A 12081-nucleotide genomic window follows, 5' to 3' on the forward strand; every position below is an offset into this window, starting at 1 on the left:
TACCACTTTCTCATCCCACAGACTCACTTAATCAAAAGGAGGGCATCTCCCCCCCCCCCCCACTCTTTTAGATATGGTCTCATATAAATCAGGCCAACCTCAAACTCTGACCTTGTACCTCTTTTTTTTTACACAAGACAATTTGTGTTTTGTCTGCATGTATGTATTTGCACCATATACATGTCTAATGACACAGAGGCCAGAAGAGAATGACAGATCTCTTGAACTGGAGTAGAAATCTAACCTGGGTCCTGTGGATAAATAAGCAAGTGCTCTTGACCATTGGACCATCTTTCCTCTCCATCCCTGACCTTGCACTTTTGATCCACTTCCCTATTGCGGGGATTGCAGGAGGGTGCTACTTCATATATTTTAGGCAGTGCCTGTGGGCCTAGCAAGCACTACCAATGTCTAAACCCAGTCCAGTCCCTTTGGGGAATCATTACAGATGCTCCACCTTACATGTCATTGCTCAGAATTCTAGCCTGTGATTGTTATAGCTGCAAGAGAGTCAGGGACTTATAATTTGCTCTTCTGTCTCAGATAAGTACTTTCTGTCCTAATAAAGTAGCCCTTCCTTTGCAACTGTTTTCCTTCAGGATGCACCCAACCCAGCCTACCCCATAGATACCCAGAAACCCAGCTGAAGTTTTATAAACTCCTCGGATCAAAAAACCCTCACGAAATGGTTTCCAAAATGTGGTCTTCCGGGTCAAATCCTGACACAGTACTATACACTCCATACTGGAGTCTTCCAGGTCAAATCCTGACACAATGCCTTACATATAAATGGCCCAAACTGAACCAACCCTACAGCAGTTCAGGGGAAGGAGGGGCGGGGCAGAGGAGGGTGTGCTGTGTAGAGAGGGGCAGGTGGAGGTCCCGCCCACATTTGCCCTTACATTGTGAGATGGGTGAGGGGAAAGGCGAGAGGGTGGGGGTTGGGGGTCAGGGGTCGGGCAGGTGGGAGGGGGCAAGCCCACATCTCCGCCCCTTGCTGCCGCTGGGGGTAGGGAGCATCCTAACCCCCAACTGTCCGGTCAGATCCGCCTGCTGCCCCTCAGCCGACTGCTACTCCGGGAACACAGGTAAGCAGGGCTCTGGCATTCCTAGGCCAGACATCTTTCTCAGCGTGGGATTCCAGGGCCTTCTTCCCCATCCTTGCCTTGGGCGGAGAGTGAGCTTCACACGTAGTAGAGTGCTAGCGCTGAGTAAGAAGCAGACTTTCACGAGGTGGGAAGAGGAGAAAGGAGCACCCGGACCACCGATGTCACTTGAGTCCGAACACGGGAACAAATTAGGGTTACCTTTCCCCTTCTCCAATCCTGAGCTTTACACCTCACCTGACTCTGACACGGAAAAGCACAGAGACAAGGTGAGTTGTCCAAACTAACCTCAAAAAGGAGGCTACCGGTCTCTTAACTTGGAGAGACTCCGGGCCCTTCCCTCTCTCTTCTACCCTATATGCACAGCCTGTTTCTGCCTGCCTTCCTGGGGCTCCTGCCTTCCTGGGTCGGAGATGTAAGTCCAGAAGACTGATTCAAGCCAAAAGCCGCTCAAAACCACAAGGTTCCCTGAGCTCTTTGGGGTCGCTCCAGCTGTACTCCACATAGGGGCTCTTGAAGTTGAGCAGAAAGCTGAGGTACCGTCTTGTGTCTGTATCGAGCCCGCACGGAACCAGTCTCCTCTCTCTTTTCTCTATTCCTTGTGAAATAAAGGACATGAGACAGACTAGAGCCCCAGCCTTCCTCGGGTGTTACAAAGATGAGGTTTAGCGTGGCCATATTGAGGGCTTACTCGGCCTCTCCCAGGCTACTGTAACCGCCTCTCCCAGGCTACTGTAACCGCCAGCACCTTAGGGAGGTGACCTCATATTTTTTCCCATCTCCGATCATAGTACCCCAAGATTTGCAGCTGCTCCAGTCCCAAATGTAAGAGTCCTTCTTTCTATCTTGAAAGGAAGCTGTTCGGTCCCACTTTCAGTGTTTATCCGAACCTGACCTCTTTCTCCTTTCCATCCCCCACCCACCCCTGGATCCTTCCACTCCCCAGGCCTCCTCCCTGAGGTCATCTTGGTCTTTTCTCTGACCGGGCCTCCACAGCCTTTTCCCTCTCTGTGTCGCCAAACACTGAGGTACTCCAAAGTAATATTCTCTGCCCACTTCTCTCCTCACCCCTTACCCCTTTGTGGGCAAGCACTTTTCTGTGGTTCTTCCCGAGGATCCCGCTACCTGAGACCTTCCCCCAACCCCCACCACGCCTCTCACTATCTAAAACTGCAGAATCGCCTCAGGATCCCTGGGACCCACTACCTGCCTCTGAGCTGTGGCTCCTCCCGCCATTCCTTCCCGTTTCTGGCGAAAACAGGATATGGAGGTGCATTCAGTGACTTAATGACTTGCTATTAATAGCTAACACAAATTGAGCACCTGCTGTGTGCCTAACCCTCTTCTACTATGCAAGATAAGTTGCTTACTTATCATATTTATTGTCTCTGGTTGCAGCCGGAGTCTCTTGAAAGCCCCTGGAGTTGAGTCTGTTTTCTTCTGAGCCACATCACAGTGCTTGGCATACTGGGAGAGTTGTAAGAAAGTTAGCTAAGATTAAATAGTAAAATTCCTAACATTAAGAACTTGTTATCTGGTACCAAACAGTGTGAGATTATAGAGTGTGGAGTAGACCATAAAACTTAGAAAGTGATGTTCGATTCAGGGCAGATAAGATTGGTTTTGTTGGGGATGGGGTTGTTTTTGAGGTTTTAGTTGCTGTTGTTGGTTTTGGTGGTTTTTTTGTTTTGTTTTGTTTTGTTTTGTTTTGAGTAAAGGTCTCAATAGTCGCCCTGGTTAGCCTACAACTCGCAGTGATTCGCCTACCTCCGCTCCGTAAGTGCTGGAGTAAACCTGTGTATGACCATGGAATCTAGCAAAAGAACTCAGGTTCTTATAATCGTTATGTATTACTATTATATTTAATATTTAATTAATTTATTTTTATTTATCATTATTACCCATTGAGCCCTCTTGCTGGTCCTGTGCCAGATTTTATATGGTACTGAGTATTGAAACCGAAACTTCACCCATGCTAGAGAAGCATTCTACCTACTGCTTCACATCTCCAGTTTTGCTTTACCTTTGGTGTCTCTCCACGCTCCTCGTAATAGGTGGTTACTAGACCATCTGATTTGGTTGCTGTTTCTGGCTTCTGACTTGTTTATGTAACCAAGGGTGACCTTGAACTTCTGATCTCTCCTCCCCCACCTGACTCCTGGAACTATAGATGTGAACCATGCGATGTTTCTGAGGTGCCGAGGACTGAACTTGGGGTTCCATGCATGCTAAGCAAGATACCAATTGAGCTATAGATCTTCAGCCTTGACCTAGTAGTTTGCTACACCGCTGTGTCATTTAGGACCCCTTGGGCGGGAGCGTTCCAGGCAGCCAATCATCAGACAGGCACTACTGTGCCAAGCTGGAGTTCAAAAACCAAATCCCACCATCCTTGTGCAGTGGAGAGAGAGAGACTGTTAAGGGACATAGAAATCGGGGTTGGGGATTTAGTTCAGTGGTAGAGCGCTTGCCTAGCAAGCACAAGGCCCTGGGTTCGGTCCCCAGCTCCGGAAAAAAAAAAGGGACATAGAAATCCTTTTCCAGGAGATAAAGATGTTCAAAATTTTAAAAACTTCCTCAAGCTCAACTATAGTGATGGTTACACAATTTATGGACATTCCAAAGTCCACTGAATCACACATTTTAACGGGGTGGACTTCATGGTACATGTTAATACCAATAGGAACACTTGAAAAGTCTCGGGACAGGCAGGACGGCTCAGAGAGAAAGGTGCTTGCCACCAAACCTGGCTTTCTTACTACCGTAGAAGAGAGCCTATTCCCATAGGCTGTCCTTTGACCTCCATACAGATGCCATGGCAAACATGCACAGCCCCACCCCTGGAAGGGTTAAGGTGCCTCCATCAACCCAAATCTAACCCTTCCATGTGCAAAATAAATGCAATTTAAAAGTTATTTGTAATTTAAAACATTGTGTGCATCCGTGAAAAAAAAATAGCCCTGCTTGGTGTCGAAGGAGGAACTTAGTGATCGAGGCTGTGGATTTTTGTCAAAAGAAAAACCCTGCCTTCTGTCCCTCTAAGAACAGGGTAGTGGGGCATGGGTAGCACACACCTGCAATTCTAGCATTGGGAAGGCAGGAGCAGGGGGATTGCTGAAACTTTAAGGTCAGCCTGAACTGCAGGACAAATTCCAAACAAGCCAGAGCTATGGGTTAAGACCTTGTCTTCCCCCACACCAAAATAAGGACAAAACCGTATTTACTTAACCATGTTGATTCAATGACACCTGGGGTCTCCTTTCTTCCAGCCAGTCACACCTGATCCCCATCCGGCTGACTCAGCACCTGCTGTTCACACCTCTTCCTTGAGCTGCTTGGGAATGGCCTTGCCAACAAAGTCTAGCATCTTGGACCTGAGCCCCGGCACACAGTGCAGCAGATCGCCAGAGGAGAGCCACGAGGCTTGGGCACAATGCAAAGATGCTGGCAGGCAGCTACCGGAGTACAAGGCAGTGGTGGTGGGTGCGAGCGGTGTGGGTAAAAGTGCTCTCACGATCCAGATGACCCACCACTGCTTTGTGAAAGACCATGACCCCACTATCCAGGATTCCTACTGGAAGGAAGTGGCCCTGGACAACGGAGGCTACATTCTAAATGTGCTAGATACAGCTGGCCAGGATAGTCACCGGGCCCTGCGTGACCAGTGTTTGGCAGCTGGTGATGGTGTGCTGGGTGTCTTTGCTCTTGATGACCCGTCGTCTCTGGACCAACTGCAGCAGATATGCTCCACCTGGAACCCTCACCACAAGCAACCTCTGGTACTCGTGGGCAACAAGTCTGACCTGGTGAGCAGTGCTGGAGACGCCCACACCGCTGCAGCTGTCCTTGCTCACAAGTTGGGAGCCCCCTTAGTGAAGACTTCCGCCAAGACACGGCAAGGTGTAGAGGAAGCTTTTGCTCTGCTCGTCCATGAGATTCAGAGGGCCCAGGAGGCTGTTGCTGAGTCAAGCAAGAAGACCCGACACCACAAGGCCGTGTGTAGCTGTGGCTGCTCTGTAGCCTGAAGACCTTAGTCTAGCAAACTGACCCGTCTCATGTCAAGGTGACAGTTCTCTCTTGTCACGATTCCCCTCCCCGACCAATACCTTTTTATTGCCATTTGGTGTGAGGAGTTAGGTGGTAACATGGGGTGTCCCTTGTTGGCTGTGTTCAGTGAAACTCTATGCAAAATTAAATAAATGTTCTCAGGATTCAAAGCTTCCTCTATAGTAAGTCTTTCTTTCTTTTTTCTTTTTTTCTTTTTTTTCAGAGCTGGGGACCAAACCCGGGGCCTTGGGCTTGCTAGGCAAGCTCTTTTTTTTTTTTTTAAGATTTATTCATTTATTATATATAAGTACACTGTCAGTGTCTTCAGACACACCAGAAGAGGGCGTCAGATCCCATTACAGATGGTTGTGAGCCACCATGTGGTTGCTGGGATTTGAACTCAGGACCTCTGGAAGAGCAGTCAGCGCTCTTAACCGCTGGGCCATCTCTCCAGCCCCCATTCCTTTTTTGAGACAGGTTCTTACTAGGTACTGATGTAGCCCTGCCTGGAAGTCGAGATCTGCCTGCCCCTGTCTCCTAAGTCCTGGAATAAAAAGCATGTGCCGCCACTGCCAAGTTTGGTTTGCTTTGACACAGGCTCTCCCTTAGCCCAGGCTGACACTGAACTCCTCCTACCTGATTGAGCCTCTGTCTACCTGATACTACAGGTGTGTGCGCTACACACAGCTTTCATATTGCTGTGTGGGTGGGAGGACGTTTTGAGAATTCTTTCATTTCAGGAGTTGGGGGGGGGGGGCTGAGCATATTAGCCGCACACAGCTTTAATAGCAGCACCAGAGAGGTGGAGACCGGAAGATCAAACAGGAGTTCAGTGTCAGCCTGGTCTATAGAGTGAGTCTCAGGATAACCAGAGCTACATAGTGAAAACTGTCTCCAAAGGGAGAACGAAGTTGAAGCCTCGGCACTTAGGGTTTTTTTGAAACAGGATTTCTCTGTGTAACTCTCCTGGAACTCACCTTGTAGACCAGTCTGGCCTTCAGTGCAGAGAGAGAGTCATTTGCCACTGCCTCCCCTAGTGCTGGGATTAAAAAGGCCCAAGGCCTGTGCCACCACGCCCAGCAACAGTTAAGGATATTTTAAAAAGAAAGAACCGGGTGTGGCAGTCACCTTTAATCTCAGCTCTCAGGGAAGCAGGCAGGTGGATCTCTGATTTTGAGGCTAGCCTGGTCTACAGAGTGAGTTTAGGGACAGCCAGGATTATATAGTAACACTGGGTATCAAAATTTTTTTTAAAAAAATAGAAAGGAAAAGAAAAACCTTGAGAAACTGCCCAACCACGTTTTGGATACATGGAGTGTAAAAGAAGACACCTAAAAACAAAACAACCTCCATCCCTGTGCGACAGAAGACAGTGACAGGAAGGTTAAGACTGAAGTGACATTTGTGCAAAAACGTGCACACATTGAGGACAGAACAAGTAGCCAGGGCAAAGCCCATGGTTGGAGTGAATATTCAAAGCCTTGTGTGAGAAGTACTTGGCAGTTACTGATGCAGTCAGTGCTGGATGTCTGGTCTAAGCTGTCTGTGATCCGCCCTCACAACAAGCCTGGTCCTAGTGGGGAACAAGTGTAGTTCATAGCCCCTTGGCCTTTTTGGTGCCCTAGACCCCCGGCAGACGCTGAAAGTGACCTCAGAGCCTCCCAGGAAACCCACCTCAGTGAAACCTAGAAGGGTAGCCCAGGCACCTGGTGAGTCCTGCACAGAATAGGCAGGCCTGTGCTCCTTGTCAGTACAGGACCCAAACAGCTACTGTGCTCCGAGGATAGCCACTATCGTTGTAACCCAGTCCACCGGCCCCTAGTGCTCGCCGATCAGACAAACTGTTGCTACAGATTGCATTTATTGAGGGAGGGCTCAGGGGATGGGAGGTTGCCGGGGTAAGCAGCCGTGGACGTGCTGGCAGGGAGTCAGGGTTGCTGGGGCGCTCCTGGGTTCCAGGGCGTGCAGAATGTAGTAGCGCTCAGGGAGGCAGGAGGCGGCGTGCCGGTGCCTGGGGCGAGGAGTTCTCGAGACGTTTGACGCGTAGCAGAGCCCCCAGTACGTTCTCAGGAGGCACCTCGGGACCCAAATCCTGGTCCACAGCTCGGCGGAGGCGGCGCGGGGCCGGAGCAGCCTCTGGCTCCGAACTTCCGGTGAGGATCCGCCCTAGCAAGTACCTGCAAAGAGAGGCCTAGTGAGGAGGCGTTGTCACCGTTGTGGTACAGAAGCCGGACAACGCGACTTTGTAAGCCCGGATGGCTTGCAACTCTTCCTTACTGGAGCCTGAGGATCTCACCACTACTTTCCGAGGAAGTCAGAAGCCCTGGCCTTCCATTCCACAAACTGCCTGCCACAGCGACCACTCCCTGCAGAAACCTACCTACCTGGGGAGCCCTACTCCTGCATTGTCCCACCAGTCAGGGGTCCATGGGGGTCCCCTGTTCTCAGGACCCACGACCTCACTTCTCAGGCTCCAGCGCAGCGTTTTGGTTATCTTACTCCCAGTGCGTGAAGCAGGTCCTGCAGCCCTCCGCCCTTGCCCTCCCTCCCCCTGGGTCCCCCCCTCCCCCTGGGTCCCCGCACCTCAGCAGCTCAGGGTCCACATCAGGAGTCTCGTCAGCGGCATCCTCGACGTCTGGGCCGGTGGGGCCATCGTCATACACTGGGGGCCGGGGTCGCAGCGCAGCGGCAGGGGCAGGGGCGGGGACAAGCTGAGCCGCCAGGGCGGCCGGGTCTAGGCGAGCTCGGAGCAGAGCACGGGCGAGCTGTGCAGCGGGAGCGTCCGGGTCGTCATCCGGGGCCAAGGGCGGGTCCGAGGCACGCGGGGAGCCCCAGGCGCGCAGCAGCTGTGCCAGGACCCGTGCCTGCTGATCCTCCGCCTCCTGCGCCTCAGCACGCTCGCGCTCCTGTCTCTCGGCCTCCAGCAGGTGCGCCAGCGCCCGCGCCAGCTCCTGCACCGCACCCGCCGCCTCTCCTCGGGGCACGGCCCGACGCAAGCGGAGGGGAGTGCTCGTCTCAGCCAAGGGCGCGGATGCTGCGCTCAGACTGCGGGGTTCCTGCGAGGAGATGAGATGGAGGAAAAAAATAATCGTCATTGTCCCTCTGGCCAGAGATGCTCAACTAGGGGTGGGGCTCCAAGGATTTTCACCTCATGGATGACCACCTCATTCACTGGACCCCTTCAAAGCTCCTATCATGTCTAAGGTCCCGAGAAAACCCTAAATATCTCCAAGGGCACTTCAGACGCTAGAACACCTCTAGGATTCACACAATCTCAGAATTTGTCCTGAGTCCTCTGGATGTCACGTTGTTAGTTTCTTTTCTCCATCTTTTTTTGGGGGTAGGGCGGATGCCAGGTTTGGAATAACACTGTAACATTTCGCTGTTGGATATTAAACTTGCAAAAATAAACCAGGTGTGTGTGTGGGGGGGTGTTTCACCCTTAATCCCAGTCTAGTCTACAAAGCAAGTTCTAGAACAGCCTGGACAACACAGAAATCCTACCTCGAGAAACAAAACAAAAATTTTTTTTGCAAAAATCATTTTGAAAGGGAAATTGCCTGTATCTCGAAAGAAGAATGGGTTGTATGACCAACTCCTAGGGTTTTCCACTCAGCCTGTAGGACGTAAATCCCTGAACCATCCATCAGAGCAGCATTTTATAATAGCATAAAAGTAGGGGGATGAAGGAAAGAACATCATGGAAATAAACAATGACATACTAGGATACTTATACACACACATAGGAGATGCTATTGTGTACCAATAAATAAACGTACAGCCATACACTTCAGTATAAACGAATCTCCCACTGAAGCAAAACCAAGGGAGGTTCTAAAGACTGACACGCAGAAAGGCCTCGATTCAAAACCACATGCACCCCCAACACACACACACACATACACACACACACAAAGGCAAATTCTAGAATCCCACTGCAGATGGCCTAAATCTGTCAAAGCCAAGGACTTCTTAGTGACCCCTAGTGACCACCAGAAAGCAGGTGCCTAGCTTGAATTCATTTCTCGGATGTTCCAAAAGCAGGAGGAATGAAACAATGGATCGTTTAAAGATAAGCTGCAAATACAAGTCTGGACTCAGTGGGCAGAAAATAGAAGGTAATGTCTATGGAGGGGGTGAGGCTAAAATCCTCCTCTGTGCTTTAGACAGCTTTGAAGAGGTAGAGAAGCAAGCTGCATAGAGAAGCAAGCTGCATGTGTCCTTGATCAGTATCCACCACCCTCAGTGCCAGGGGAAATCACTCACCAGTAACACACACACACACACACACACACACACACACACACACACACAACACTGCTATATCCGCTGCAAGGAACGGCATAGACGGTCTTTTTCATGCCTGTGTACTCGTTCCCGTTGGTGAAATGATCTTCAGTTACACTCTGAGCCACCCAGGTGCAAGGACACGCATCATCTTTACAAACACAATGCAGAGACATCATGGCTCCTTTCCCTGCAATGACACAGCTCCATAAAGAAGCAAAGAGGAAACTGTCCTGTGGATGCACATAGAAGAACCCGAGCATTCAGTCTACCCAAGCCGCCATGAAATATGTACCCCAAGGTAGAAGGACCACTCCTCCCAAAATGCAAACAAACGAACACAGAAACACATAAGTACACAGAAAGATACGCCCATATACTACGTCATCACCCATAAGAATTCACAAATATACACATGGTACCACTGAGAAAGCAACCAGGCCCGCAAAAAGTAAAACAGAAGCATCTGCAGTATTGTAGGGCGTTCGGGAGCAGTCAAAGCAAAGGACACACGGAAAGAACACAATGTCTATACACCTCGGTCGTCACTTCACAGGCTTAGATAGCTTTTCTGAATATACCCCTGTGCCACCGACAGCTCCACAGGCCACCGGCAGATTGACATCAGACCAGGCCCCGGATGCTGAGGGATGGGCAGGGTGCGTCTGCTGGCCATGCCCTGAGCAACATCATCCTCACACCCTGAAACTGTGCCTGACCTGCGCGGGGGCTTTCAACTGCAGCCCAGACCACCCTTACCAAGTTCTATATGTAAACCTGCAAAAATCCCTCACCAACACTTTCCCCATCTTCCTCCCCACTCCACCCCACCCCCACCTCCACCCCCTGCTGACTGGGGTCGCACCTTCACGGGCCTCGCTGACAGGGTGGGGGGCAGCCTCAGAAGACCCAAGAGCAGCAGCACCAAAAGGCCTACGCCCCCGGCCCTCGGCCCGCAGAGCAGCGGCGACCCCGCCATGCTGCCCCAACGAGCCGGGCTCCGGACGGGCGGACTGGCTGTCAAGTGCGCAGCGATGGGTATTAGGCACAGCCAAGGCGCTCTGCGGCTGCGCACATCAAGGAGACTGGCCCCCTCCTGTTTTCCTACTCTACGCAGGCGCAGAATTTGGGCTCTGGCCTTCTGCGCATCGCCATGGAGATGTCCAAGGGGCAAAGTGGAGAACAGAAGTCTGCACTGGCGGTTGCCATGGCAGTAATAAGGGCAGTTGCTAGGGAAATAGACCTTGCTGTTGAATTACCAGACAGACAAGGGAAATTGACTCAGTGGGCTGAAATAAGGCTCTGGTTTCTGTCCTTGGGGAGACAACAGACTATGTTCTGTTTGATGGATAAACAATTACAGGCTGCAGGCCTTGGACCACGGTGTTCACAGACAGAAATGAATCCAGATGACATGGCCGTGGACAGCTAGCTCAGTTCATATTGCCGATTAGCTATTACTAGCGACTGCACCCTCGAGACGATACTCACAGATCTATAGGCGTGCTGCTCCATAGTTCACTAAATGCTCCGTTCCATTCCCTCCCTGTGTGCTCGCTTGCCACCGCTATGCCTTGGCAATTGTGTACCCCACTCACATACGACAAAGACGTAAATGTGTTTTTAAAAAGTGATGCAACAAAAGGGTGCGAGGACCAGGCCTGGTGGCTCAGGTCAGCCATCCCCAACCACTTGGGAGGCTAAGGGAGAAGGATCTCAAGTTCAAGGCCTGTCTGGACTACATCTAGTTCAACAGTCTAGGGATGTAGCTCACCTGGTACAGTTTTTGCCTAGCATGTGCAAAGTCCTAGGTTTGATTCTGGCCACCCCATTAACTGGGTGTGGCAGTGCTAACCTTATCTATGATGTAGGTTTCTTTCTTCTTTTCTTTCCTTTTTCATTTTCTTTTCTTTTTTCTTTTGACAGGGTTTCACTACAGAGCCCTGGCTGTCCAGGAACTTACTATGTAGTTCAGGCTGGCCTCGAACTCACAGAGATTTGCAGGTCTCTGCCTCCTGAGGGCTGGGATTAAAGGCATAGAACACTATGCCACACACAAAGCAAGTTCTAAACCAGCAAAAACACACAAGTAGTTTAAGGCCAGCCTGTATAATATGAGATCCTATCTCAAAATGAAAAGTAAAAAGGAAAAAAGAAAAATAAAAAAGGAAAAAGGGGGATTTGAGCATGTAGCTCCGTCCTAGGGTTCTTGCCTAGTGTGCATCCCCAGTGTGACAAGAGGGAAGGGGGAACTTGTACAACACAAACAAATGTTCCATGCCACCACCACGGAAAGACACAAAATGTCCCCAACCCAAGTATGGTTGGCACAGTCCTGTATCCATGGACCTGGAAGGCAGAGGCAGGAGGATCATGAGTTTAAGGCCAGCTTGGGCCACACAGGGAGTTTGAGGGCAGCCAAGGATATATAGCACTTAGATATTGTCTCAAACAAATTAGGAGAAGTAGAGGTATATAGATAACTTGTAGAGCACATTCATGCCTGGAGCCCTGGAGTTCACCCCGTAACCAGAGAAACAAAAATAAAACAAAGAAGTAAAATGTATCACGGGGGTTGGGGATTTGGCTCAGTGGTAGAGCGCTTGCCTAGCAAGCGCAAGGCCCTGGGTTCGGTCCCCAG

General features: G+C 50.6%; 2 protein-coding genes across 3 annotated transcripts; one reads left to right on the forward strand and one right to left on the reverse strand.

The window, feature by feature from the left end:
* The first annotated feature begins 949 nt into the window (after window positions 1-949).
* Eras (ES cell expressed Ras) lies at window positions 950-5336 on the forward strand. 2 transcript variants are annotated; one of them, NM_001109375.1, is made up of 2 exons: window positions 950-1088; window positions 4410-5336. In NM_001109375.1, exon 2 carries the CDS (start codon window positions 4448-4450, stop codon window positions 5129-5131), a length of 684 nt encoding a protein of 227 aa, NP_001102845.1. In that variant the 5' UTR covers window positions 950-1088; window positions 4410-4447; the 3' UTR covers window positions 5132-5336. The 2 variants fall into 2 exon arrangements, with proteins under 2 accessions (NP_001102845.1, XP_017457644.1); XM_017602155.3 differs by having other exon boundaries at window positions 956-1088; window positions 4376-5329.
* Window positions 5337-6997: 1661 nt separating this feature from the next.
* Pcsk1n (proprotein convertase subtilisin/kexin type 1 inhibitor) lies at window positions 6998-10440 on the reverse strand. Its single transcript, NM_019279.1, is given in 3 exon segments — window positions 6998-7330; window positions 7737-8209; window positions 10306-10440. Coding segments are annotated over 3 exon segments (783 nt in total). The 5' UTR covers window positions 10420-10440; the 3' UTR covers window positions 6998-7134.
* Between the last annotated feature and the right edge of the window lie 1641 nt (window positions 10441-12081).

The sequence above is a fragment of the Rattus norvegicus genome, chromosome X (genome assembly GCF_036323735.1).
Source record: "Rattus norvegicus strain BN/NHsdMcwi chromosome X, GRCr8, whole genome shotgun sequence".
Classification (NCBI taxonomy): Eukaryota; Metazoa; Chordata; class Mammalia; order Rodentia; family Muridae; genus Rattus; species Rattus norvegicus.

What these genes read in the sequence shown, in the direction of transcription:
- Eras (NM_001109375.1), top strand. Translation starts at nt 4,448, where the DNA reads ATGGCCTTGCCAACAAAGTCTAGCATCTTGGACCTGAGCCCCGGCACA.